Source organism: Manis javanica, chromosome 10 (assembly GCF_040802235.1).
Source record: "Manis javanica isolate MJ-LG chromosome 10, MJ_LKY, whole genome shotgun sequence".
Classification (NCBI taxonomy): domain Eukaryota; kingdom Metazoa; phylum Chordata; class Mammalia; order Pholidota; family Manidae; genus Manis; species Manis javanica.
The window spans coordinates 32751482-32777725 of NC_133165.1; the positions used below are offsets into that span (position 1 = coordinate 32751482).

Below are 26244 nucleotides of genomic sequence, written 5' to 3' on the forward strand. Positions count from 1 at the left end.
AAGAATGCTGTTGGTAATTTGATAGGGATTGCATCGAATCTGTTTATTGCTTTGGGCAGGATGGCCATTTTGACTATATTAACTCTTCCTAGCCAGGAGCATGGGATGAGTTTCCATTTGTTAGTGTCCTCTTTAATTTCTCTTAAGAGTGTCTTATAGTTTTCAGGGTATAGTTCTTTCACTTCCTTGGTTAGGTTATTCCTAGGTATTTTATTCTTTTTGATGCTATTGTGAATGGAATTGTTTTCCTGATTTCTATTAGTTCATTGTTAGTGTATAGGAAAGCCACAAATTTCTGTGTGTTAATTTTGTATCCTGCAACTTTGCTGAATTCAGATATTAGTTCCAGTTGTTTTGGAGTGGAGTCTTTAGGGTTTTTTATGTACAATATCATGTCATCTGCAAATAGTGACAGTTTGACTTCTTCTTTACCAATCTGGATTCTGTTATAGTGTTTTTGATTTCTAGTATTTCCTTTTGATTCTTTTTTAGGATTTCCATCTCTTTGCTTGCACTGCCCATCTGTTCTTGAATGCTATTTTATTCTTTAGCACCCTGAGCATATTAATCATAGGTGTTTTTAATTCCTCTCAGATACTTTCTACATCCCTGCAGTATCTAATTCTGGTTCTTGCTCTGTCTCTTCAGACTTTTTTTAGTCTCTTGGTATGCCTTGCAATTTTTTTTTTTGATAACTAGACATGGTATACTGGGTAAAAGGAACTGCTATAAATAGGCTTTTTGTAATTTGGTGATAAAGTGGGGGACATGTAGAAGCACTCTATGGTAATCTGATTAGGTCTCAGTCTTTTAATAAGCCTATGCATCTGTACTGTGAACCATACAATGCTTCTTAGTTTTTTCCTTCCCCCTTAGGTGAGACAAGATGGCTAGAGTGGGCTGGAACTGGGTATTTTCCATCCATAAGTGCAGCTAGGCTCTGGTTTTCAGGGTTAGGCTCTGGTTTCACCCCAGTAGGTTAGGCTCTGGTTAACTAGTATTTCCTGAGGACACACCCAGTTAAGAAAAACAGAGTGCCCTGGCAAATTTCACAATGGTTCCTTTTGCTGTCCACCTGCTAGAAGCACAGGGAGTTTTCTCATACTTTCTGTGAGAACCTAGTTGGGCTCCTGGGGTGGTTGACCTTTGTAACTCTGGGGGAAAATAAACCTTTGAAGCTGAAAGCAGTCAAAGGGAAAAATAAAGTGTGAGAAACCCATTTATTGCTTACAAGAAGTCATCTACTCCCGTTCATCCAAGTCTCTCATAACCCGGCTATGAAGGCCCCACCAAACCTCTCCAGTCCAGGTGTGCACTCACTCTCCACCCGCCTTGTAATCACCTACTGATATGGATGGAGATGGACTACTTCTCTCCACCTCTTGGAAACACCTACTGATATGGAGATGAACTAAGGCCAGTCAAGAGATTCTGGAAATAATGCAATTTTACTCACAACCTTAAAAATAAAACAGTTATTTTTCCCTGCAAAAATGAGTTTATTCAGGAATAGCAGAGAATTGCAATTCAGGACAAGCAAGGTATGACAAAAAACCATATGCTAATCCAACAAACAAGAAAAGGAATGTTATTTTGTGGAGAAGAAAGAAGTTGGGAGGGATTGTTTAGAAAAGTCCACTGGGAAAAATAAAAGTTCAGGGTGATGAGGGTTTCTTGTTGGCTGAGTTGCTGGGGTAGTAAATTTCCTGTGGGCATGCACATCTTTTCCTCTTGGGGCCTGTAACTGATAATTCTTTCCTGTTGAGGATTCCTCTGCTGGGAGCCTGTAGTTGATGAATTTTGACTTCCAGTGCTATGGCATAAGAGCTCTGCCTTCTAGCTTCCCAACTCCATTTTAGTGAGGTTTCCCTTTACCAATTTTCATATATTTTGATAAAGATCTTTCCCTGAAAGCATTGCTGATCAGGAGTCAAGGTTTCTTAATTCAGTGGCTTTTTTTTTTTTGTCTCTGGGTGCTAGGAAGGATCTTTCCTGGGTGTCATGTCCTACATCAGAGGGAAATTGGACAGACTGTAACCTACTGAGATCACATTCCATTAACAAGGAGGGGTAGGAGGGAGAACTCTTAGGCTCTTCCCATCTATAGTCCGTATTTATCAAGACCATAAGTATTGGAGACATCATTTTTGCAAAGGTTTGACAGGCAACAAATACAGAATCAAAAATAACATGACAATTTCAAATTGTATGAATGGTTCTAAGCCAGGAACCTAGATCTGAAAGTAGCCACCTGTAATATTTATGGGCACAGAAGAAAAGTTCTCCTTAACTGAGGCAAACCTGAAATCACTATGCCTTCTGAAAGTCCTCACTTAAAGCAGCCGTAAAAGCAGAACAGTGAATAATGCAAGAGCACACTGCAAGAATTACCCAGTACATTTGGAAACATACAGTGCAGGCACAATCATGAAGCAATAGATGATGGATGTGGTGCAAAAAGCAAAACTTAAAAGATGCTTTAAAATGGTACAGTTACCTCAGAAGAACCATTTGGTCAAAATGTGCTACAAATAATAAAGCTTATAAAGTTATAAATTCAGGAACCATGAATTTGGGTAAGAATCTAGAGTCATGTCACAGTGCAGATGAAACAGAGAAACTTCTGTGAATTCTGAATCTTCCAGACTGGCCGTGTTGGGAAAGCCATCTCATCAGATGTCGTCCACTTCAATTCTGGGAAATCTTTACTTTCAGGTTACTGGATTGTACAGATCTGGTTAGGGTTTGGTGTTTTCTTTAGATATGTTAGGAAAGAATCCAAGAGGTTATTCCCTGGAGTTTGTAGGCAACAGGGATCTTGAGTGTGAGCTAGCTATTATAGTTCATTTTAGGCAAGAAGGACAGAAATTGAAGGTGACAGTATTTTCTTTGCTGAGCCCAGCCAACTTCCTGTTCTTCTGCTCTTTCCGCTGGAACAGTGGTTCTCAAACTTGATCACTCACAAACACCACTTGAGGAGGCCTTAGAAATGCAGATTCCCAGGTTGGGCCCTTAAGCTACATGGGTATCTGCATTTTTAAAGGGCTGCTCCAGACATTCTGGTGCAGGTGGGTTCTGAGAAACACCCAGTCTGGAAACCTGGTGAGAGGGTGGGGGTCCTGGACACTTACCTTTGCTTCTCTCCCACCATTGGTAGACCATCAGTCCCAAAATTGGGATTTTTGAGGAGAGCGCTCACCAGTGCCACCCCGACCACAGCTTCCACACTCAGAGGCCAAGACCCTGAGCTCCTTTTGCTCCCCGGACCCCTGAGGTCAGCGGTGGTGGCTGTGGGGGTGTAGGTGGGGCCCTGGCTTGTCCTGGATGCTAAAAAGACAGGAAAAATCAGCAAAGTCACCTGGAGGACAGGAGGTATCTGGGTGAAACTGTCACTCCTTGATCCCCAGTTTGGGGGGTTCTAGGAGGTGGGGAACAGATGTCTGAAGCTCTCACATGGGGAGGGGAGGAGCAAGGTGGGATTCTGAAGGCTTAGACTCCATATCACTCAGTGTGAACCTCGAAGCTACTGCCTGTCAGGGGTGTGGCCTCAGCCCCAGTGCATCACTACAAACAGGGATGACTGTGCCCAGGGTTAAATTTTTTTTAATTGTGATAAAAGGTACATACCATAAACTTACCCTTTTTAGTCATATTTAAGGGTATAGTTCAATGGCTTTAAATACATTCACATTATTGTGCAACTGTCACCACCATCCATCACCAGAATATGCTTATCTTCCCAAACTGAACTCTGTCCCCTTAACCACTAACTCCCCATTCCACTCCACCCACCCCAGCCTGAGCACCCACCCTTCTACTTTCTGTCTCTATCAGTTTTACTTCTCCAGGGAACTCATATAAGTGGAATCATCCAGTAATTGCCCTCTTACATGCTTGCTTTCATAAGTGCAACAACATCTGTAAAGCACCTAGGTTATATTGGAATGTGGTTTTAAGATTAAAATAATACCTAAATCCTACCTTCTTTTACTTGCACCTTCTTTTAATCTAAAAAATTGGGCAAATAAAGGTAAAAAACCCAACTCCAATAAAATTTTCATGTTAGTGTGGAACAAATTTATTGTCCACTCTAATTAGAAATTAATGATAAAGATGTAAATACTATCCCTCAATTGAGAATTAAAAAATTTAGATAGAAAGTTCTTAATCAAAGATAAAATAAGCCAACATGCCAGATAAAATAAAAAGAATAATATGTATGGAAAACAAAACTAAAGCTACACTAACAGTTAAATTTATAGCATTCAACACTTCTAGTATTTAAATATGAAAACATTTTTTTTTAATGAAATACTCAACTTCCAAAGAAAAAATATCAAACACAAAAGCCAGCCCTGAGAAAACTGAGCAGAAGAAAAAATGAAAACCTATGTGGGAATCAGTTTATTAGGAAACAGGACAGCAGTAGGAATAATAAATGCAGAAGTGGTTACTGAGAGAAAAAACAAAGAAACAAACCCAACAAGAGTCCGCTGGAATTACGAGTGAGCCTGTGCCCAACTGTAGGTGGATAAATGAAAAACCTCTGCAAATTGGATGACTTTCTGAAACAAAATTTTTTTAATGAATTTAAGAAACAGTCAATTTTAACTAATGGGTAGACCAAGAAGAAATTGAGAACACTATTAATAATAAGTGTTTATGCCTTTCATAAACATTTGAAGTGCAGGTGGGTTTCATGGATAAATTCATGAGAAAATTTAAGGAAAAGATAATTCCCAAACAGAAGGTTCCAGAACATAGACAAATAGGGAAAACTCTCTGCCATTCTAATTCACTGCAGAAAATAATATAACCCTGATGCTAATCTCCTTTCATAATTTTTTAAAATGCAGATTAAACAGGAGGCCTTGTTTTTTTTAAGCAATGTGAGTGGAGGAAAACACCCAGTTTTGGTACAGGGGAGTATAAGTTGGCAGAACCTTTGGGAATGTGCCCCTGTCAAATCTCCCTCTTAAAAGGACCTGTGTCTGCATTTAGGGCCCAGCCAGCTAACCCCAGATGACCTCCTCATCTCAAAATCCTGAACTGAATCACGTGTCACCATATAAGGTAATATTTACGGGTTCTGGGAATTGGGATATGGACATGCTTTTATAGGGCCTCTATCCAACCCTTGATAGCTTTCAAATCTTTGACCTTTGTTGTACTTCCTGAGAGATTCACACATACTTTGTATCTCAATCTTTTTACCCAGTTTTCCATTTTTGCTCTTATATCTTTAATTTCTAAGAGCTCCTTTCTGTTTGAAAAGCTCCTTGGTAACCCCTGTCTGGTACAGGTGGACCATCTCTAACTATTTGAAGGTGTCCTTCTACACCCCCCACCCCTGGTTTCTGGTGGTTCTGCATCTCCCTCTCCCTGCCCCCAGCTTTGGTTTGCTCTCTGTGGGTCTTGGGAAAGGCTTACTCAAATTTTTAGTTTCACAGGATTTGTAAATAGTGTTTCTAGCCCCCGGCATCCCAGGCACAGCTGAGGGGAGGGTGCCATCCTCAGGGCTGGGGAATTCTGTGCAGGCCAACACCCCCGCCCTGCCCCGTGTCTCCCAGTGTGCACAAAGCCACGCTGACTGGAAGCTGTGGGTGGCTGCAGGCAAGTGCTGGCCAGCTACTGGGTTGTAGGGGCATCTGTCAGGATTTCTAGATCTTTTGGGGCATCGGATAGATTTCCAGAGAACCATCTCCTCATCTCTTGCCCTAGATGGACTGTGGGCCACCAGCTTGCCTGCCTGAGTCCTGGGAGGCATAAAGGGGTCCAGGCGTTTAGGGTCTCATCAGTTCACCAGTTTGCCAAGTTCTAAGGGTGAACTGTGGCCCCAGAAATCCCTGGGGTCCTCCCCCCAGAGTCCCTCTGATTCCTTCTTCTGGGAAGCAAATCTGCAGCTTTCTGCTGGGTGGACAGTGGGCACAGGGGTTTCCTTGCTTCTTCAGTAGATTGCCAGCTCACCCTCTAGTTGTGACGCCCTCTCACTCCCGCTGTCAGGGGTGCCTGGGGCGCTGCTGCTGAGCCTTCCTGGGGACTGCAGTGTCAGTCTCTGTCCCTGGGCCTCCCCTACGCTGGGCTTGGGGCTCAGCTCCTCTGCTCTGCGCAGCCAGTCACATTCCTCTGTCTGTGTCCAGCCACCCAATTTTGTTTTTCACCACCTAGCTCACATATTTTTTGTTCTGGGGATCTTTGTCTTAAAAAATGCCCTTTGCTGTCATTTTAGAAGATTTTGGGAGGATCAGATGTAAATATGTGCATAGAACCTGCCATCTTGGCCTGAATTCATACATTATTTTCACAGTGAAAATTATAAGAATTGAACATTCAAATAATAATAATGTTGCTTATTCATAATAAAATAAAGGATACAAGAAAAACATCTTGTGAAACAGTAACATGATCTTTAGAAGAACACTCCCAAGGTTTCCTGAGGGATATTAAACAGAGCCCCTCCTTGGCAGGGAAGATCCCGTGTTAAACTGACTTCCACTTCTGTCAATTGCTTTATAGGTTTATTCAGTTCTGATTTTAAAAATCCCCATAGGTGTTTTTCTCAGAACTTGGCAGACTTGTTCTAATATTTATATGAAAGAAAAGGTGGATACAATAATGAGGTTTTTTGAGGAAGTGATGCGGTGCAGATAGAAATAGTCTTGTGAGCCACTGAAAGATGATAAAGTTGCAATAACTGAAACAGTGTGGTAGTGATGGAAGAAAGAGCCATTGGAACAGGACAGATAGACCAGAATGGACACTGTGCACAGAGACCAGGCCTATGAATCAGCGGAGAAGAGAAAATATTCCATAGCTGGGGTGGGGACACTTGGTTAGTTTCTTGGAATAAAGATCCATGTAGTTCCTCACCTCACACCATCCACCCAAACAAAATCTCACTACATTAAAGAGCTTTATTGTGTAGAGAAATTATATAAAATGTAGAAAAAATTTAATTATTTTCAACCCCTAGTGGGGTATGAGATTTGGGTATTAGAAATAAATGAGAAAAATTATTAATACAATTAGATTTGGCTGTAAAAATAAAATGTATAGTTAAAAAAATTAATAAGCCAACCACAAACTTCTCAGATGTTTACTGCAAATAGTGCCCTAGTGTGATGTCTTTGGTGGTGGTACTTCACTAGGAGCAAAAGCATTTATATTATTTTTCAGGTCTGTGTTTTAATGAGCAGGAATATTTTATTAATTGAGTTATTTGAAAGATTAATTTATTGAAGAAAAAACATATAACAAATGTGACTTTAACAGAGACATGACAAGAATACAGGAGGAGGAAGAGGGATCTCAGGAGGGTGGAAATCTCTCAAAAAAGACCATTTGAAGAAATAGGGAGGAAGTGTAGGAAATATAAATCCAAGGTTCTTCTGCTGGATTCAGGATTGAGTCACTGCTTTTACAGCAGCTCGGTGGCAGGATGGGGCTGTGCCTAGCAGGGGGAAGGCAGGGGCTAAGGGACAGCAATGCATCACTGACAAGGTTTAGAATTGCCAGCACAAGAGGTTGTACAAATCAAACCAACTTACTGATTTTTCATTTTCTCAATAATTTTCTGCAGACCATGCACCTCCTATTGCCTGGGCCTGGGAGAGACCCCTTCCCCCACTGCTCTGGAGACAGGTAAACCAGGTTTAAGTTCCAAGCCCCCAGTGCGTAGTATAGGAAGATCTATGAATACAGCACATGCCATTATTAGGTTAAAAATAGGTCAAGACAACAATCTGGCCAAGTCAGTAGGTGAGGCCAAGCGTTAAGAGCAGAGGCTGTGGGGTCAAACTGAGTTGGGGTCCCGCCTGCACCACGAACATGACTTGGGGCAGTTGTGGGCTCTGAGAGCTTCATTTGAGGCTGTGTTCTCGGCAGCAGACAGGAGAAGGGAGTGGTGAGGCTGGGACACTGGTGACAGCCGGTGCCATGGGACTGGGACTCCAGGGTCATCACTGAGGACCTCCTGTGTGCCAGGCTGAGGTCATAGCCTCAGGAGGACAAGTTCAGGGCTGGCTGGGACTGCACACACTGACACACGGCAAAGGGGAGGCTGGCCACATCCTGGAGTCTAGTCCACCTGACCACGTGGGGTGAGGGCAGGGGGCAGGGCTGGAGCCCCAGCTGGGGGCAGGAAGCGGGGATAAGTGGGTCCCAGGAGGTGCTAAGGCCTGGGGGCGGGGTGGGGGCTGGATCTGGGGGCAGAGGGCGATGGGCAGGGAGGGCACTCCAGGTGTGGGGAAGATTAAGGAGAAAGGGTCAAGTTGGCAGAGGCCTGGGGAGGAGTCAGGGGCACGGAGAGGGTCTGAGAGAAGGCAGGAAGAGTGGGGCCTGGGCCAGGCCTGGGGAAGAGGGCCCCAGTGGCCTCCGAGCCCCAGCGGTGGGCACGGTGGCTGCCGGGCAGTTGGACTCACCGGGGATGATGGACAGTTTGGTCCCATTGATGGATTGCCACGCCTTGCTGCCCTCTGTCCGTGTGTCCAGTCGGATCTGGCAGAAATACGTAGTCTCGTCCTCTTTCCGCAGGTTTCTGATCCTGAGGGAACCATTCTTGGACCCCTTGGTCCAGGTCAGCTCAATCCGGTTCTTGTAGTTGTTATGGGTCAAAGACAGCGTCCTGTTGTAAAGGTACTCCCCGTGGAAGTGTGTCAGTCTCCAGCCTATATCCACCCTGGGCTCCTTGGCTAACTCCCAGGGGTAGTAGAAGGAGAAGGGGATGTCCACAGAGCCGCCCTCAGGGGCTGAGAGGTGCGCTGGTTGGTCGACCCCATAGGAGAACTGTCTATTGGATCTGGCTGAGCTGCCTAGAGGAGGGAGAGAGAGACTTTGAGGCCTTGGAGAGATGAGATGACAACCCCATCCCGTCTGGCACCCTCACCACGGGCACTAGTGTGACACACGGCAGGACTGGCCCTCTGGCCTGGGTGTCGCCCTCTCCAGGCTTGGGGTGGGAGGAGGGTGAGGGGTTGGGGTGACCCAGCCCTTTGAGTGTTGGGGTGGAAGCCTGGCCGGCTTCCCCAGCAGTCCTCCTGCTCCAGATGCAGGTCACAGCCCTCCCGGGGCTCCCCCAGGCCCCAGGCAGATCCAAGCTGGACACCCACTCACCAGCCTGCAGAGATGCCAGCAGCAGCAGCTGGGGCAGCAGCTGGGGCCGCCCCATGGCCTGGTTGTCCTCCAGGGGCTGAGAGGACACACAGTGCTGTCAGGCGGGGGGCCTAGGAGGGGCCACCTGGGGCTACTGGGGGATGAGGGGAGTGAAGATCAGGCTCCTTCAGAGGACAGAGGGAGGGTGGGGGCCTTCCCCAACCCCGCCCACCCCCAGGGCGACCAGCACTTCCTTTATTAATCTGCTTCTTCTTTCCCTGTATTGCAAAAGGGCCTCCCTTGTGGTCAGGGCCCAGAGGGCCCTGGTAGGGGCCCAGCCCCCACCTCATACCAAGGGCTGTGGTCCTGACCTTGGCCAGCTGGAGCTCTCCAGCACCCTCCACATCTCCAAGGCCTCAGAGTCCGCCCGTCTCCTTCTCTCTGGTTCCTGAGTGTCTCCTGGCCTCTGTGTCTCTCCTCCCAGGGGAAGGGGTGGCAGCGGGACCTGCTCAGGATCGTTCAGGAGGAAAGGCGGCCGGCAGTGTCTGTCTAGCTACAACCCCTTAGAGAAGGAGGAGGGGGTGGGTGGTCAGAAGCCCCCAGCCCCAGCCCCAGGGGCACACAGCCTGCTCTTGGCCCCTCCTCTCCCATCAGGGGCTGCCCCCCTGTCCTTCCCCTGCAGAACCAGGCCCACCAGGCCCCTCCCACCCAGCGGGCCCCCCTGTGAAGTCTTACACTGTCCCTGAGGTTAGGAGGTGAGGGTGGGCTCCCATCCCACCCACCCAGAGTGGGCCCTGGAGGCCAGGCCTGCCCCACAGGACGCAGGATGCAGGGCCCTCTGTCCTCCACTCACAGAGGAGAGGCCAGTGTCACATGACTCTCCAGTGGCAGGTCCAGGACCAGGACTCCAGAGTCACTGAGTGCACAGAGCCTTCTGCTCCTTCTGGATGCTTCCGCCTGGATGCACCACACAGTCTCTGGGCTTGGCTCCCAAGTGCAGAGTTCTGGGGGTGACCAATTCTCTGGGTGTTTATAATGCTCCTTAGGTGATTCCCTCCACAGCTGTAAGAGCCCTGCCTCCCAGGAAGGTGCCCGGGGACTGACTGGGCTCAGGCTCAGGAAGCTTTAGGTCCCCGTCACCAGCAGAGAGCTGGGCCTTCTGTGCTGAGCAGTGTGCTGGGAAGATGGGGAGGCTTGTAAGGGTGGTGTCAGGAGGTGACAATCCATGCAGCTTTCCAGGCCTGGGCAATGTGTCTGTATCACCTCCTCTGTCCTCACAGATTCTTGGGGTTTGGGGGTGTGGGGAGGGTGGTTCTGCTATTGTCCCCACTTTACAGATGAGAAAAGTGAGGGAGGGACGTCATCTGCCCCAGCAGTCTGAGCCCAGGCCTGCCACCTGTAGTTTCTGCTTCTGTCATAACGACAAGTTTCACTGGTCGCGTAACTGTGACGTCCTCACCTGTCAGCCTCCTTGTGGTGCCACCAGGCTGCATGTCAGCTCCTGGTCAATCTGACCGATGCTGACTGAGCTGCTAAGAGGTGAGCAGAGGGCTGAGACCTGGGAAGCAGAGTTCCACTCTTTGAAGGCTCCAGGCAGGATCCTTCCTGCCTCTTTCAGCTTCTGGGGCCTCCAGCATCCTGGGCATCTGGGGCTTGTGGACGCATCACTCAGTTTCTACCTCACCTGTCTACCTTGACTGGTTTTATTAGATTCCCAGTTCGCAGAGTGGGTCCATGGCTCCAGGGCGTGTTCCCTGAAGGGTAAATAAAAATCATGATGGGAACAGTCAACACTGAAAGGCAGACAACACAAGCATGTAACCCTGAATGAGACCCCTGAGAGAAGGGAGGGAGGGAGTTTGTGTGTGAAGTGAGTGAGTGAGGCTGGCGACCCCATGGGAGGGACCAAGGGAGAAACCAAGGAAGAAAGAGGTCCTTCAAAGGCCGGATGATGTCTGCTACATATTTCCTCTGCCTGAAGGATACCAGCTTCTAATACAAAACTGAGAAATATGTGTTTGTTATGAATGAAAGATAACAAAACAATGACAACTGTGTTACTGTTGTTGTACAAGCCTGGATGTTAATGGACTGGGGATATTGCAGGAATTTTAAGAGATATGGAATTCTTAAATTATTACATATTTATGTTATAAAATTTATTTTTTATCTTCCTTCAACAAAGCCACTAAATATGTTGTTAAAAACAATATTTCCATGTAAGTATTTTCTGTTGTTGGCAATGCCAAATAGGGCAATGTTTCTTTCTTTCCCCAGCTTTATTCAGATATACTTGAAATATAACATTGTGTCCATTTAAGGACTACAGCTGTATGGTTTGATTCTCTTATAAATCAGGAAATATCACCACGGTGGGGTTAGGGAACATCCCTGTCACCCTCCATCATTACCATTTCTTTTTTGTGTAAGAACATTTAAGATCTATGTACTGACTTGGCCACTTTCAAGTATATATACTACAGTATTGTTCAGTACTGTCACCATGCTGTGCTTAGATCCCCTGGACTTATTCGGCTTCTAACTGAAACTTGTTCCTTCTGCCATCTTCCCATGGCCCCCACCACACACACCTTGGCAACCACCATTCTCCTGTTTCTATGGGTTCAGCTTTTTAAAATTGTATATATAAGTGATATCATGCACTGTTTATCATCCTCTGGCTTATGTCACTTAGCATGATGCTCTCAAGGTCCATGCATGTTTTCATTAATGGCACAATTTCCCTCTTTCTAATAGCTAAATAATCATTGTGTGTGTGTGTGTACACACACACATCACTTTTTCTTCATCATTTATCCGTTGATGGCTTCCATGTCTTGTTTTGTCTATTACAAATATTGTTGCAGTGAGCATGGGGGTGCAGATGTCTTTTTGTGTTCATGTTTTGCTTTCCTTGCAATAAATATCTGAAAGAGGAATTGTTGGATCATATTAGTAATTTCTTATTTGGTTTGAGTTTTGTCATCTTTTAGAAAACCAACTATTATGTATTTGAAATGCTTGTTGCCTTTGTGGCTGAATAGTTTAGCTGAGTATAAAATTCTTGTTGTCTTTTTTTTTTAGTTTGGGGGTTTGCAAGACTTGTTCCACTGTCTTCTAGTCTTGAATGTTGCTGCTTATTAATCTATGCCAATTTAAATTTTGTCTTGTTGGTGACTTACACCTGTGTGTGCTTTAATATCCAAAGGAGTCTTTCTTTATCTTTAAAAATCAGTGATTTTACTAATGACCCTTGCTGCTGGTAGCTTTTTGTCAAATTTCTGGTTTGCATGTAATAACAAAGACTCCAAATGTGAAAGAGAAGTGGTCTGAATTACAGGTTGACAAATCCACAATTATGTGAATTATGACATTGTGTTCAGTTGTGAATTACAGAAACAAATAAAACCCAGGAGCTTACACAAATTAGATAAAAAAGATTTTTCTCAAATAATGAGAAGTCTGCAAGTAGGCAGCCCAGGGCTGGCCCAAAGGTGCCATAGAGGCCCTGGCTCTCTGTTTCTTTCCCTTTCAAGCAGCCTTAGCATGTGCTTCATTTCCTGTAGCCATAGGATGCCTGCTCCCTCCCAGCACCGTATCTGCATCTTATGAGATAAAGAAGAGAAAGTGAAAAGGGCAAAAGACTCCCACCCGTCAACTCTCTCTGCCTGTTAAAGAACTTTCCTGAAGCCCAACTCAGACATGTCAGCTTAAACAGGTCACCAGCTAGAACCTAGTTGCATGTAAGCCTGGAAAATGTAGCTTTTTCACCAAGCACTTGGCTACCCGGGGGGGAAAAAAATCAAGACTTCGTTAATAAGGTGGAAGGGAAGAATGGACTTGAGTGGGGAATTATTGGTGTCTGCCACACCACTCCTTTAATTCAAACTTCAAATGATAAAAGATTTAAAAGATCAGTTGCAAAAATGATTGACACTACCCCGTGTTTCCTTTTTAAGCATGAAATACAGTTCAGCCACGCAGGGAACATGGCAGCCACTGGAGGAAGTGGCTTGCAGATCTCCAACTAGGGGAGCATAATTGATAGAGGGTCCCAGCTGCCCTGCTCCCCTCAATACCCCATTGGAGTCACTGTCCATCAATGTGGTAAGATGCCACGGAGTCACTACTTGTCTGTGCTGCGCTGAACAGACTTCTTTTTGATGCTATTATAAATGGGATTGGTTATAGACTTTGTTTTTGGTTTGTTTATTGATAGTGAATAGAAATACAATTGATCCTTATATATTGGTCTTGATTCTTGCAACCTTATTGAACTTATTTATTAGCTTTAATAGTTTTTTAGTGTATTCCTTAGAGTTTTATATATACAAGATCATATCATCTGAAAATAGAAAGTTTTCCTTCTTTCTTTCTAATCTATATGCTTTTTATTTCACTTTCTTCCTTAATTTCTCTGGCTACCTCCAGTATAATACTGAAATCAGTAAGGGGGAAGCTGTACATAAGAAATAAATAGAGGTAAATAAACATAAGTGCAAATACCAATATAAGATGCAAAATAGGACATAAAATGTTTAAATCATCAGAAAAAAATATTTGATTATCCATTGGGAAGCAGGGAAAGATAAAGTACAATAAATACAAAATCTAAAATAATTGGAGGAAACAACCCTTAACTATACACTCATTGCAATAAATGCAAATAGGCTAAACTCACCAATTAAAAGACAGTGAACTGCGATCAAGAGCATATGCTCTCAGTGAACAACTCACTCTCCCAGAAAGTAGAAAGAAGAGGCTGGGCTTACCCCACCCAATCTCTCCTCCTAAACTCACCTATCAGGTTGAATCCCCTCTAAACCAAGTAGAGCAGTAGATAAAGAGTTGAAAGCAGACAGGATGTACACTAATGGCTATTCTTGCTAAGTGGAAACATCAGAAGTGAGGAATAAATGTTCTCTCTACCACAACCTCTAACAAAGAACTCTTATAAATTGATTAGAAAAAGATAATCTCATAGACAAATGGGCAAAAGTCAGTTGCAAAATAGCATTTATAGGAATAAATGCTCAAACTCCCTTGAAGCCAGAAAACTGAAAATTAAAGCCACAATTCCCTATGCCTGAATGTGGAGGAAAAGAAAAGGAGAAAGGAAATTATGCTGGAATTTGATGTGCACAAGCCTTTTTGGAAGGTAATCTGGCCACATCTATTTCAGGATCGGCTATGGGCCTCCTGCGAGAATACTGTACTCTGTTGCTTTGTAGCCACTGCCTGTGGCTTCTGCCGTCTTGGACACCTGCTACTGGCTTTCAGGGAGTAGACACCCAGTATTGTATCCCAGAGATACTCCCCATCTTCTAGAAATAAAAGACCCACTCAGATGCTGCCTTACCCCCATCTCTAGGCATTACCCCCAGTGTTCCATTTGTTAAGCTTTAAGTCCAGGGAGAGGAAATCCCAGGGCAAAATACCTCTAAAAACCTCAATCAGTCAAAGAGAGAAATAAAGTTTAAAACCTGTTTATTGCTTACAAACTGTGGTCCAGGGCTGTTTCTCTCTCCTGCTCTGGCAGAAGCAAAACTGGCCCTTCCCCTCACCTCTCAGGTACAGACAAGCCCTGGGGTGCCCAGGTAATTACCCACTGATATGTAGATGAACTTCTCTCCACCCCTGAGGAATGACGCAAATGCACTAAAGCCATACTTCTTTCCACCTCCGATTCTTATTGATATGCAGATGTACTAAAGCCAGGTGAGATATCCTGGAAATATTAGTTTTACCCACATAAGCCCTGTACACATCACTTCTTGAGATAGGGCACCAAATCCTATGCCCTTCGTTGTATCTCACACAACAAGGACAGTAATTTGCCCAGAGTGTGATTTTAATCCATTTTTGTTGCTTGACAAATAGACTAAAGGTCCTGTTCTCTAAACCTGAATCTGCCCACTTGTCTGCTTCCCCTGCACTTTTCCTTTTTGAAACCTAAGCTCCCTTACTTCATCACAGGATGCCTCTCAACTTCTCTTGAAATTTTGTTTCCGCCCTTTCTGGCTGCTCACCAGCTAACCCCCTCCGATGCATCAGCTACTGCCCAGATATGGCATCTCCACACAGGCCAGTGGGGCCAGTCAGGCACCCAGAACTAGGCCAAATGTGGGGAGGGGGCAGCTGCAAGAGGAGAGGGTGCCGTGCTTCTGAGCAGAATAAATTTAGAGGCTGAGAACAGGGCAGCAAGAAAATGTGGGAATAAAGCTGTAGGCAAGATTTGCTTAATCGCTGTAGAACACTCTGGTCCAAACCCCCAGACAAAGGATAATAACTTACACTTCCCACTCGCCTGAAAGCCTTTTTTCTACTAATGCCTGTAGAACAAAGCAATGTCCTGAAGAAAGGGCCATGTGTATTTCCTTGCTAGACAGAAACCAGACTTGAAGCCAATATCTAAGCAGATGCGGGAAATGCGCAGGAGACAGTATATTGCTTTCTTGCTTGAAGACTGAGTACATTTTGCCTGAGCCTGAATTTTCATTGTCTTTTTTGTAGCATTCAAGCACCAAGAGGAGAAAAGGGGCTCAGACTGGGGGCAGAGAGAAGCATTCCAAATGCCAGAGCTATAGAAAATGAATGAAAGGTGGGGTTAAAGAGAAGCTGTAAGATCTAGAGTTTACATAGCAAAACATTATGTAGCTTTTATTTCCAGAATATACAAATTATTTTGTTGGGAAGGAAAGGACTCAGCTTGGTGTCGCTGGGAAGTCAGATATTGTGAGACAAGAAACCAAAGTCAAGAAAGCAAAGTAAGTTTTAATACACTCTGCATAGAGTAGCAGAGCAGACCTACCTAAGATAAGACAAGCAGGCGTGGATGCTCATTCTGAGGCTTCTTTTATGTGGTTTTGACAGCGGTCAGCTCTCTATGCTTGTTCTGATTGGTGAAATGAGGACAGGGGCCATGCTGTGCCTGTGCCTCTGATGTTTCTTATCTGGGGGGTCCCTGGACATTTCCTGAGTCACTCTTGGCTTCATCTGATTAACTCTTTGAGACCTTTCTGGCTTTCTGGTTCTATTGATAACTCCCTGAGTCATCTTTGGGGGGCCCTTTCTCCTTTCCATCCTGCTCATTTCTGTCTTTCTGCTTAACAGTTTGATTAGACAAGATAAGAAAGATTAATTTGCAAAAAGGAAAACTCAGAAAGCAGAGAGGATAGTGTTTCAGTGGGGTCTGGTAAGGAGACAGAAATCATACCAGATTTTAGCAGAGAGAATTTAACATAAAGAATTGTACTGGGTATAAAGAGTTGTTCACAGGTAACAGAAAACACAGAACAAGAATGCTGGATATCAGGAGTCAGCTACCACCCTTGAGGAGCAAAATGAAAACATTAGGATGATGACAACTTAGAAACTTACAGGGAGTCCCACGGAGATAAAACTCAGACCTCAAATCATGACAAGGGAGAAGAGAAGAGGGTCCAAGAATAACTTTGAAGAACTTCACTGTTTATAGGATGCATGGAGGAGGAAGAGACTGAGAAAGAAAGACTAGAAAAATAAGAGGAAACCAAGTGCAAGTGACACGAACATCAATAAAATAGTGATTATATTTGAATAGTTGGATTTCCCATTATTCAACTGACAAAAATCCAAACTTCAAACCACATGGTCTGTTGAAGCTATGAGGAAAGAGGTTCCTTGATTCATTACTGTTGGAAGTATAAAATGGGGAATTTTGGCCATATCAAACAAATTTACACTTGATTTACTATTTGACACGTACAACTGACCAACAGTTTATCCTACAGGATCACGTGTATAAATAGCAAATATCATATGTATGAGTTTATTCACGATGGCATTGTTTGTAATAGCAGAAATTTGAAAAGCACCAGGTGTCCAGAAATAAGGGACATTCATACAGTGAGTCTTGTACAGCAATAAAAAAGAATGTACTGATAAAGAGATAGATCCCAAATATACTAGGTGGGAAAAAAGGTGATGATTAGTCTATACTGAATGTTACCTTTGGCTAATGTGGTATACTGTAGGATTCAGCCCAACTATGCTGATGAAGACAACTTAAAAAAGTAATTTAAACAGTTTTTTTTTAATTAGCAGGAGAGAAGAAAGGATTGGAGCTCAAAGAGATGGATTAGGGCAGATTAGGAGTATTTGGTGAGTAAAGACAACAAAGATATAAAACTCTGCTTTTGCCATTCTCAACAGGTGTGATGAATGAACACAGATCAAAATCCTTTGGCAATCAAGGAGGAAGATTTTGGTGAAATATTTTCTGTTTTTGGCTGAGACCCGAAAAGACCGGCCTGGGATCATTTACTAATCCGTGGAAGTTCGCTGAAAGGCCAAGATGTACTTTTGGTAACTTCATAGGCTGGACCAATGGGAGTCCAGTGGGAACATCCACCAAGGGAGAAACCCTAGTGTAACATCCCTGCATGGGGCTAGAGACTGAAGAGCCTTACCCTGGATGTTGGTGTGTACTGTACCTCCAGGGATGCTCTAGATGGCCCACAAAGCTTAAAACTTTGTTCTTGAACTGTAAGCACTCTTAGTTGTCTGCCTGAATGAAAACTCTTTTTCAGAATAACATTATTCAGGCCTTATGTTCCACATTAAAGTCTTTCAAATAAAATGTCCAGAAAACAATCAGATAACATAATACATACGAAAAAGCAAGACAAAATGAGCCAGAGGTAATAGAAAAAATAGACAACAGAATAAAGCCTGTGGTACATATATACAATGGACTATTATTCAGCCATAAAAGGAAAGAAAATCCTGCCATTTACACAACATGGGTAGATCTAGCGGGTATTAGGCTCAATGAAATAAGCTAGGTGGAGAAAGACAAATACCATTTCACTTATTTGTGGAATATAAAAACAAAGCAAAACAGAAGGAACAAAACAGCATTAGACTCATAGACACTGAGAAGTGAGTAGTGGTTACCAAGGGGGAGAGGAGTGGTTGGAGGTGAGGGAACGGGGAGGGGGACTGTTGAACCACTGTGATGTACATTTGATTTTTAAAAATAATGGAAATTTGAAAAAGAACTAGAAATTATGCAAGTAAAAAATATAGTAACTAAAATGTAGAACCAAAGTTGGGTTTAATAGCACAGTGGACACAACCAAAGAGCAAATAAGTGAGTGGATATACAGATTGCAAAGTGGATATACAAAGAAAAATCCAGATTAAGTGAAGAGGGAAAAAGGTGAAAAGCACAAAAGAGAGAGAAGATACAGAGAATAAAGTGAGAAAATAGAACATGATGTAATTGGAGTCCCAGAGGAAAAAGGAAAAAAATAGGAAGAGTTTATATTTAAAGAAATAATTGCTGAGAATTTCCCAGAATAAAAATGTAATGAAGGGGTCAGGTTACTGTTTCAGAGACTCCAACAAAACCAAAGTAGAATTTGCTGAAAAACCCACATTTAATCACATTTGAATGAAACTATAGAAAAATGAAAAATAAGACAAAAATTACTAATACCAGGAATACAATAAAGGCTATCACTATAGACTCTGCAGTCATCAAAAGTACAAAGGAAAACTACAAACAACACTACACACATAAATTTGACATCTTAGATGAAATGGACCAATTCATTGAAAGTGGAAATTGTTATAACTCCCCTAATATGTAATAGATAATTTGAATAGCACTATAACTGTTTAGAGACAAGTAAGAACTTCACCAAATGCAATGTGCACTGTATTTGAACTCTGACTCGAACAAATCTAGTAAAAAAAAGATAAACTATGTAAAAACAGTACCCCAAAAATGTTGGGATAGACCTTAAGGCGAACATCATTAGACATAAGAAAGTCTTCATAATGACAAAAAGTTCAATTTGCCAGGAACATGTAATAATTCTATATAGCTATGCATCTAATAATATGGCATTAAATAAATAAAGCAAATCTCAAAATACACACAACATGGAAATACAGATGGATTCACAGTCATTCTAGGAGACCTTTATACATATCTCTCAGTAATGGGTAAAATAAGTAGACAAAAGATCAGTCGTCAAGTAAAGGATCTGAACAATACGATTTTAATCTCTGTCCTATTTAGACCATGAAGCTATCAATTGCAGACTACACATGTGGACACTTGTGAAATTGATTGCACATGGGTCCAAAAAACAAGTCTCATCAGATCTCAAAAGATTTAAATAATATGAAATATGTTCTTTGGTCATAATGCAATGACATTAGAAATCAACAGCAAAAGTAGTATTAATGGAAAGTCACATCATGTTTATAATATCTCAGTTGAAACCAAATTGGACTACAAATTCAATATAATCACAATTAAAACCCCAACAGGAATTTTTTTTTTTGCAGTTCCTCAAGTTGATTAAAAGATTCATATACAAGCACAAAAGGCCAAAAACTGCCAAGGCCCTTTTAAAGAACAAAACTGTAGGTCTTGTCCACCAGAAATCCAAAAGTATTACAAAACTATAGTAATGAAGACTGGTGGTAACAAACAGATTGACTAAACAGAATAGAAAGCCCCTAAAACAAATGGACCTAAGGACACCTGATTTAGTGTCAATCACATATATAGGCACATTATGGTGGACTTGTAATTTCTACTCTTAAGTCCAAAAAGAGTCTGAGGTAGTTACAAGACAATAGCACATTTATAATTTGAGGCAATGATGTTAAAGAGTTAGATAAAAATGATGGAAGGAAGAGAAAACCTTCTCAGGCCACCCACAGGTTCTCAATATACTGACAGTCCAGGTAATAAAAGAACATCCGAGCTAGATCATGTTGTTGTTCTCCTTGTCTGATAAATGTGAGTACACAGGTCTGCCCAGAGAGAGAAATTTTCCTGGCTGCAAATTCTGGCAGGAACATGGAGAAGAATCATTTCTGTGACAGAAAGATTCAGACTATGGGGAGCATTACTTCCCACTCCTCAAGTGTGGGCTATAGGGAGTGATGTCCAAAGAGCACAGTGTGGAAGGAGGGGATGCAGGAGAATTGCTCAACCATGAGGAAACCTGAGAGGGGGGCAGGGGCAGCGCCTTTTAATTTACAGAAGAAATCTTAACGTTAACCTTCTTGCAGAAAACATATCAACCTCTGCCTGCATCCTCACTTCCTCCTTGCCCCATTCCAGAGGTACAAAAAAGTACCCTAATGCTACCTCCTCCTGCATCTTTCAGATTGCGCCACATTCCTTTTCTGCACCACCTCTAACTTCTACCCTCTACTTCTCTTTCCAGAAGCAATACAATCACACCTGCTCCGTTAAATAAAGCCCCTCTTTATTTCATAGGGCAACTTCTCAGAAGACTCACCTGCCCTTGTATCTGTCTTCTTCCACCTCCCAGGCACAGTTTTAAAGTTACTTCATTGTGGACCCATCATTCACCTTTATTGGATTTCAACATTTTGCAAGGTTAGAATTAGATCCTTCTTCAGAAAGAAATAGGTTGATAGCTAAAATTAAAAATAGTGTCAACACCAAATGCTAAGGAGGCTGCAGGGACTGGCCCTCTTAGACATTATTGGTGATGCGGCCACTCTGAAAAATAGTTTGCAGTTTCTTATTAAACTAAACATGACCTGATTCATAGCCCAGTGATTGCTCTTGGGCACTTATTCTGGTGAAATGAAAACTTGTGTTTACATAAAAACCTATGTAGGAGTAGTCACAGGAGTTTTATTCATAATAATAGAAAACAGGAAACAATCCAAATCTCCTTAATGGGTGAATAAACTTACACCATGGAATACCAGACAGCAATAAAAAGGAAGGGATTATCGCTACACGCAACAACTTGGCTGGCTCTCAAAAGCATTATGTCAGTGAGGATGTGAAGCAGCTGAGTCTCATATCGTGCTGGCAAAAGGGTGACCTGGGAAAACTGTTTGTCAGTATGCACTGAAGTTTAACACATGTATACCTTAGGACCAAGCAATTTAGCTCATTGCTATATGCCCAACAGAAAGGCATGCATGTGTACACCAAGAGACATGGACAGGAAGATTTATAGTAGCAATATTTACAGTAATTGAAAACTGAAAACCCAAATGCCCATCGACCACAGAATGGATAAGTAAATTGTTATATATCCATGCACTGGAATAGTATAATGACATGAAAATGTACAAACAATAGCTTTATACTACAATGTGCATGAATCTTACAAAAAAATTGAAATATTGATAAAAAAGCACATAGCTTATGATTACATTTTTATAAAATGCAAAAATAAGCTATCATGTTTATAGTTGGAAAGAAGAGAGGATGGTAAGGATGGGGAAAGAGGCATCAAAGGGAACTTCAGTGGGTACTGGTAACTTCTATTTCTGGCCTTGAGTGATGATATTACATGAGTATGTTACATTTTATTTCATTGAGCACTTATGATTTCTGTATTTGTATGTATGTTATAGTTCAGCTTTTTTAAAAGGTGGAAAATCTTGGCTGCTGCATCAATCTCCCACCCACAGTGAAAGAAATCACTTTCTTTAGACCTGATCATTAAGAGATTAGTGTTTCCCTGCCAAGTTCCATCATACTGTTAGAATATAAGACCAATGTGTGAGCCCATCTTGCCAGATCAGCCAGTTAAGAGAAACCAGAAATCCATATATTTTGTGTGAGAGTTCCTACTGTTTAATTATCAACAACTCATTCAACTGTTTTAAACATAAGTTTTAAACATGAGTTAAACAGATGCAAACAAAATGCATCTATAGGTACATTTAGTCCCAGAATTCCAGTTCTGAGCTATGCAAAGACAGGGAAATGCCTTCTCATGGAGGTATGCTTAGTTTCTTGCCATAAGAAAGCTTCCAAAAGATACAACAAAGGTCACTTTGGCCAACTGCCCACTCCCCTTCCAGACAGGAATTTTTTTTTAATCCCCACCCTTTTTCTCTCTGCTAAAAAGCAGGATCGGACACCATAGACTTCTCTTTCTTTTATCCTGGGACAGAAAGGAAAATGCCTTTGAGGGTTAAGTGTACTAAAAATATTGGGAATTTGGTGGTTTCTCCTCCCCTGGGATTTCCCTGCAACAGTCTTCTCTGGATTTGTGCTTTGGATTCCCTAATTGACCCCAACACCCAACCATTCACCCTCCTCCTAAGGATGAAGCCCCATCTGCAATTACTGTTCTGCTCCCGTGGGAGCCAAGGTCAGGAGCTTGAAAGCTCCCCTCAATCCCGTCCCCCAGATGAAGGCATTAACCAATCCAAGTCTGTGGCTGCCAAAGAGAGCATGTGGGCCAGTGGTGAAAGGGAGGGAGGCAGGGTAGTTCCCACCCAAACCAGGAAAACCAACACCACAGTCAGAATCTGTACCCCTTGAACTGTCCCATGAATGGACCTATGGCAGCCTTGACTTTTCTCTGAAATAACCAGTGTGAACCACAGACTCAGTGGAGCACAAAACAACACAATTTTATTAGGTCCTCTCAACATGAAAGAGTGAGTGAACTCTGGCATCTTTCCAAGCAAGGGCAGGAAAATTGTTATGTGCCCTGTGTACATGTTCTACTTGCTACTGCAAACTCTTCCAGGCCGTGTGTCTCTCAAAATCCCCCTTTCTAAGTCCTAATTTACCCCTGGAATCCTAGAGTTTCACTTTCTGGCCTTTGGAACCAATGCAGATTCTTGTAAACATGCGGATACCATTTTGGGGTACCAAAGGCCCCCCTTGGTTTACACACCTGAGGAATTACCTCTTTCACAATTGTTTTAGGTAATAATTGGCCATATCCAAAAACCATCGGTGAGAGAGAGCTTGCATTTTGTCATTCACTTGTAAGTTTTCGTAAACTGTATTTGGTGTTCGTTGTTGTTTTCTTGATATATTGCAACTCTATAATGAGAGGACTTTGGCATGACAGATTCCCAGTACAGGGAGACAGCATCTCCCTGAGAGTGTCAGTGTGAAATATTCCAGGGAATGGCACAGAGGTGACTGAGGTCTGCAAGAATTAGGGTGAAATTCAGCATGTGTTGGTGCCCACTACTCTGAAATACATATGATGATACAATAATAAGGTAGGAAGAAAAGCTGGAATATCAATTCTAAAGAAAAAGAATACAAATATGCCTAAACGTACATTTTTTTTTTTTGAGAGGGCATCTCTCATATTTATTGATCAAATGGTTGTTAACAACAATAAAATTCAGTATAGGGGGGTCAACGCTCAATGTACAATCATTAATCCATCTCAAGCCTAATTCTCGTCAGTCTCCAATCTTCTGAAGCATAACGAACAAGTTCTTACATGGTGAACGAATTCTTACATAGTGAATAAATTCTTACATGGTGAACAGTACAAGGGCATTCATCACAGAAACTTTCGGTTTTGATCATGCAATATGACCTATAAACAATCAGGTCAAATATGAATATTCGTTTGATTTTTGTACTTGATCTATATGTTGATCCCCCATTTCTCCTACTATTATTATTATTTTTATTTTTAATAAAATGCTGAAGTGGTAGGTAGATGCAAGATAAAGGTAGAAAACATAGTTTAGTGCTGTAAGAAGGCAAATGTAGATGATCAGATGATCAGGTGTGTGCCTATGGACTAAGTATTAGTCCAGGCTAGACAAGGGCATCAAGACATCCACGGATGCAGAAGATTTCTCTCAAAGCAGGGGGGGTGAGGTTCTGAGCCTCACCTCTGTTGATCCCCAAATTCTCACCTGATGGCCCCCCTGCGACTGTGCCTGTCTTAGGTTGTTCCTCCCTTGAGGAATCTTACCCGTCTTTGGCTAACCAGTCATCTTCCGGGGCCATACAGGGAAATGTAAAGTTGGTAAGTGAGAGAGAAGCCATATTGTTTGCAAAGGTTAGCTTTTTACTTCTTTGCAGATTTATGCCCTGTGGCTTCTATGCCCAGCACTTGTCTCAAGGTATCTTTACCACCTGGAGGAATTATGATACTCGGTAAATTCGATATGAGGCACAAATTCTATTTAAGGGTTGTAATTAGGAAGGAAGAAGAAAAGCTATAGATGTAGCATACGAAGGAAACTTGGGAGGATTGATTATTTCTTTGACATATCTTCTTGTATAGTACCTTAAGTATGTATAGGTTTTAAACTACTAATTTGCACACATATATTAACATAATAGGAATACGGTGACATAAACAAAGCAAATCTATAATTACCATCCATCTCCAGTGAAGCCAAGAAAACCATTTAGGCACCCTAGGCATTTGTGAAAATTTATCTATGATATGATGGATATTGTCCAACTGTACTTGAACCATCAGACAAATTAAAGCAGCCCATTTCTGGGATCTGTTCACATCCCATATGTTCTTTTAACCATAGATAGTCTATAGTCATGAGATTTTGGAGTGCTACAACTTGCACCCCTCCCAACTCCTGGTTGAGTTCCAACAGTACAGATCCGGTCAAATTCGTTGTCTCACTGTATGCACATGCCAGCCTAGACATCTCCCTCCTCATTCTTATGGCAAGTCCAGGAGATGGTGGGCTGGATGCAGCCACAACCGCAGCATCGTCCGAATCCCTGTGGAGGCTTTTTGATGATCATCCCCCGGCACAAGTCCTCCAGAGAGTGCTGATGCCGGAAGCTCCTCCTCATATCGTATCTTAGTTCATTTTCTGGGTATCCAAGCTAGGCCTTGATCTCCTGCATAGAAACAAACAGACCCTTTGCCCACACTTTGACATGCCCTCTATACCACTGTGCAGAACTCATTGGAGGTCAGCACACAGTAACTGCTTTTTTTTTTTTTTTTTTAAATTAAGAGAAAGGAATATTATCAGAAAAGAGTACCTCCATAGCTGATCATCTGACACCCTTTAAGTGATCAACATTAAGGATATTTAAAGCATGCGTTGATCTTTGATTTACCAATAGTTTTATCCTGTTAAGGAGTAATCCCCCTTTTCCTTCTTTCTTTCTTTCTTTCTTTTTTTTTTTTTTTTAAATTTTTAATCTACACTTACATGAAGAATACTATGTTTACTATGCTCTCCCCTATATCAGGTCCCCCCTAACAACCACATTACGGTTACTGTCCATCAGCTTAGCAAAATGTTGTAGAGTCACTACTTGTCCTCTCTGTGTTGTGCAGCCCACCCTCCCCTTTCTCCCTCCCCCCCATGCATGCTAATCTTAATAACCCCCTTTTTCTTCCCCCCCCTTATCCCTCCCTGCCCACCCATCCTCCCCAGTTCCTTTCCCTTTGGTACCTGTTAGTCCATTTTTGGGTTCTGTAACTTCACTGCTGTTTTGTTCCTTCAGTTTTTCCTTTGTTCCTATACTCCTCAGATGAGTGACATCATTTGGTGTTTCTCTTTCTCCGCTTGGCTTATTTCACTGAGCATAATACTCTCCAGCTCCATCCATGTTGCTGCAAATGGTTGGATTTTTCCACTTCTTATGGCTGAGTAGTATTCCATTGTGTATATGTACCACATCTTCTTTATCCATTCATCTACCGATGGACATTTAGGTTGCTTCCAATTCTTGGCTATTGTAAATAGTGCTGCGATAAACATAGGGGTGCATCTGTCTTTCTCAAACTTGATTGCTGCGTTCTTAGGGTAAATTCCTAGGAGTGGGATTCCTGGGTCAAAAGGTAGGTCTGTTTTGAGCATTTTGATGAACCTCCAAACTGCTTTCCACAATGGTTGAACTAATTTACATTCCCACCAGCAGTGTAGGAGGGTTCCCCTTTCTCCACAGCCTCGCCAACATTTGTTGTTGTTTGTCTTTTGGATGGCAGCTATCCTTACTGGTGTGAGGTGATACCTCATTGTAGTTTTAATTTGCATTTCTCTGATAATTAGCGATGTGGAGCATCTTTTCATGTGTCTCTTGGCCATCTGTATTTCTTTTTTGGAGAACTGTCTGTTCAGTTCCTCTGCCCATTTTTTAATTGGGTTATTTGTTTTTTGTTTGTTGAGGCGTGTGAGCTCTTTATATATTCTGGACGTCAAGCCTTTATCGGATGTGTCATTTTCAAATATATTCTCCCATACTGTAGGGTTCCTTTTTGTTCTATTGATGGTGTCTTTCGCTGTACAGAAGCTTTTCAGCTTAATGTAGTCCCACTTGCTCATTTTTGCTGTTGTTTTCCTTGCCCGGGGAGATATGTTCAAGAAGAGATCACTCATGTTTATGTCTAAGAG

The 26244-nt window shown here is 42.5% G+C and overlaps 2 protein-coding genes across 3 annotated transcripts in view; one reads left to right on the forward strand and one right to left on the reverse strand.

Annotated features, from left to right (window-relative positions):
* Positions 1-17665, forward strand: part of MBLAC1 (metallo-beta-lactamase domain containing 1) — a 29354-nt gene extending 11689 nt beyond the window's left edge. The window contains 2 exon segments of the mRNA XM_073215110.1: positions 5002-5073; positions 17284-17665. Coding sequence (XP_073071211.1) covers positions 5002-5026 — 25 coding nt within the window. The 3' untranslated portion in view covers positions 5027-5073; positions 17284-17665.
* On the reverse strand, positions 799-9296 carry LOC108392038 (paired immunoglobulin-like type 2 receptor beta). 2 transcript variants are annotated; one of them, XM_017652001.3, is made up of 4 exons: positions 9112-9296; positions 8421-8810; positions 3132-3327; positions 799-2982 (listed from the first exon to the last, which is right to left on the reverse strand). In XM_017652001.3, exons 1-4 carry the CDS (start codon positions 9164-9166, stop codon positions 2946-2948), a joined length of 678 nt encoding a protein of 225 aa, XP_017507490.2. In that variant the 5' UTR covers positions 9167-9296; the 3' UTR covers positions 799-2945. The 2 variants fall into 2 exon arrangements, with proteins under 2 accessions (XP_017507490.2, XP_036867688.1); XM_037011793.2 differs by lacking the exons at positions 799-2982; positions 3132-3327 and adding an exon at positions 7559-7689.
* Positions 17666-26244: the final 8579 nt, after the last annotated feature.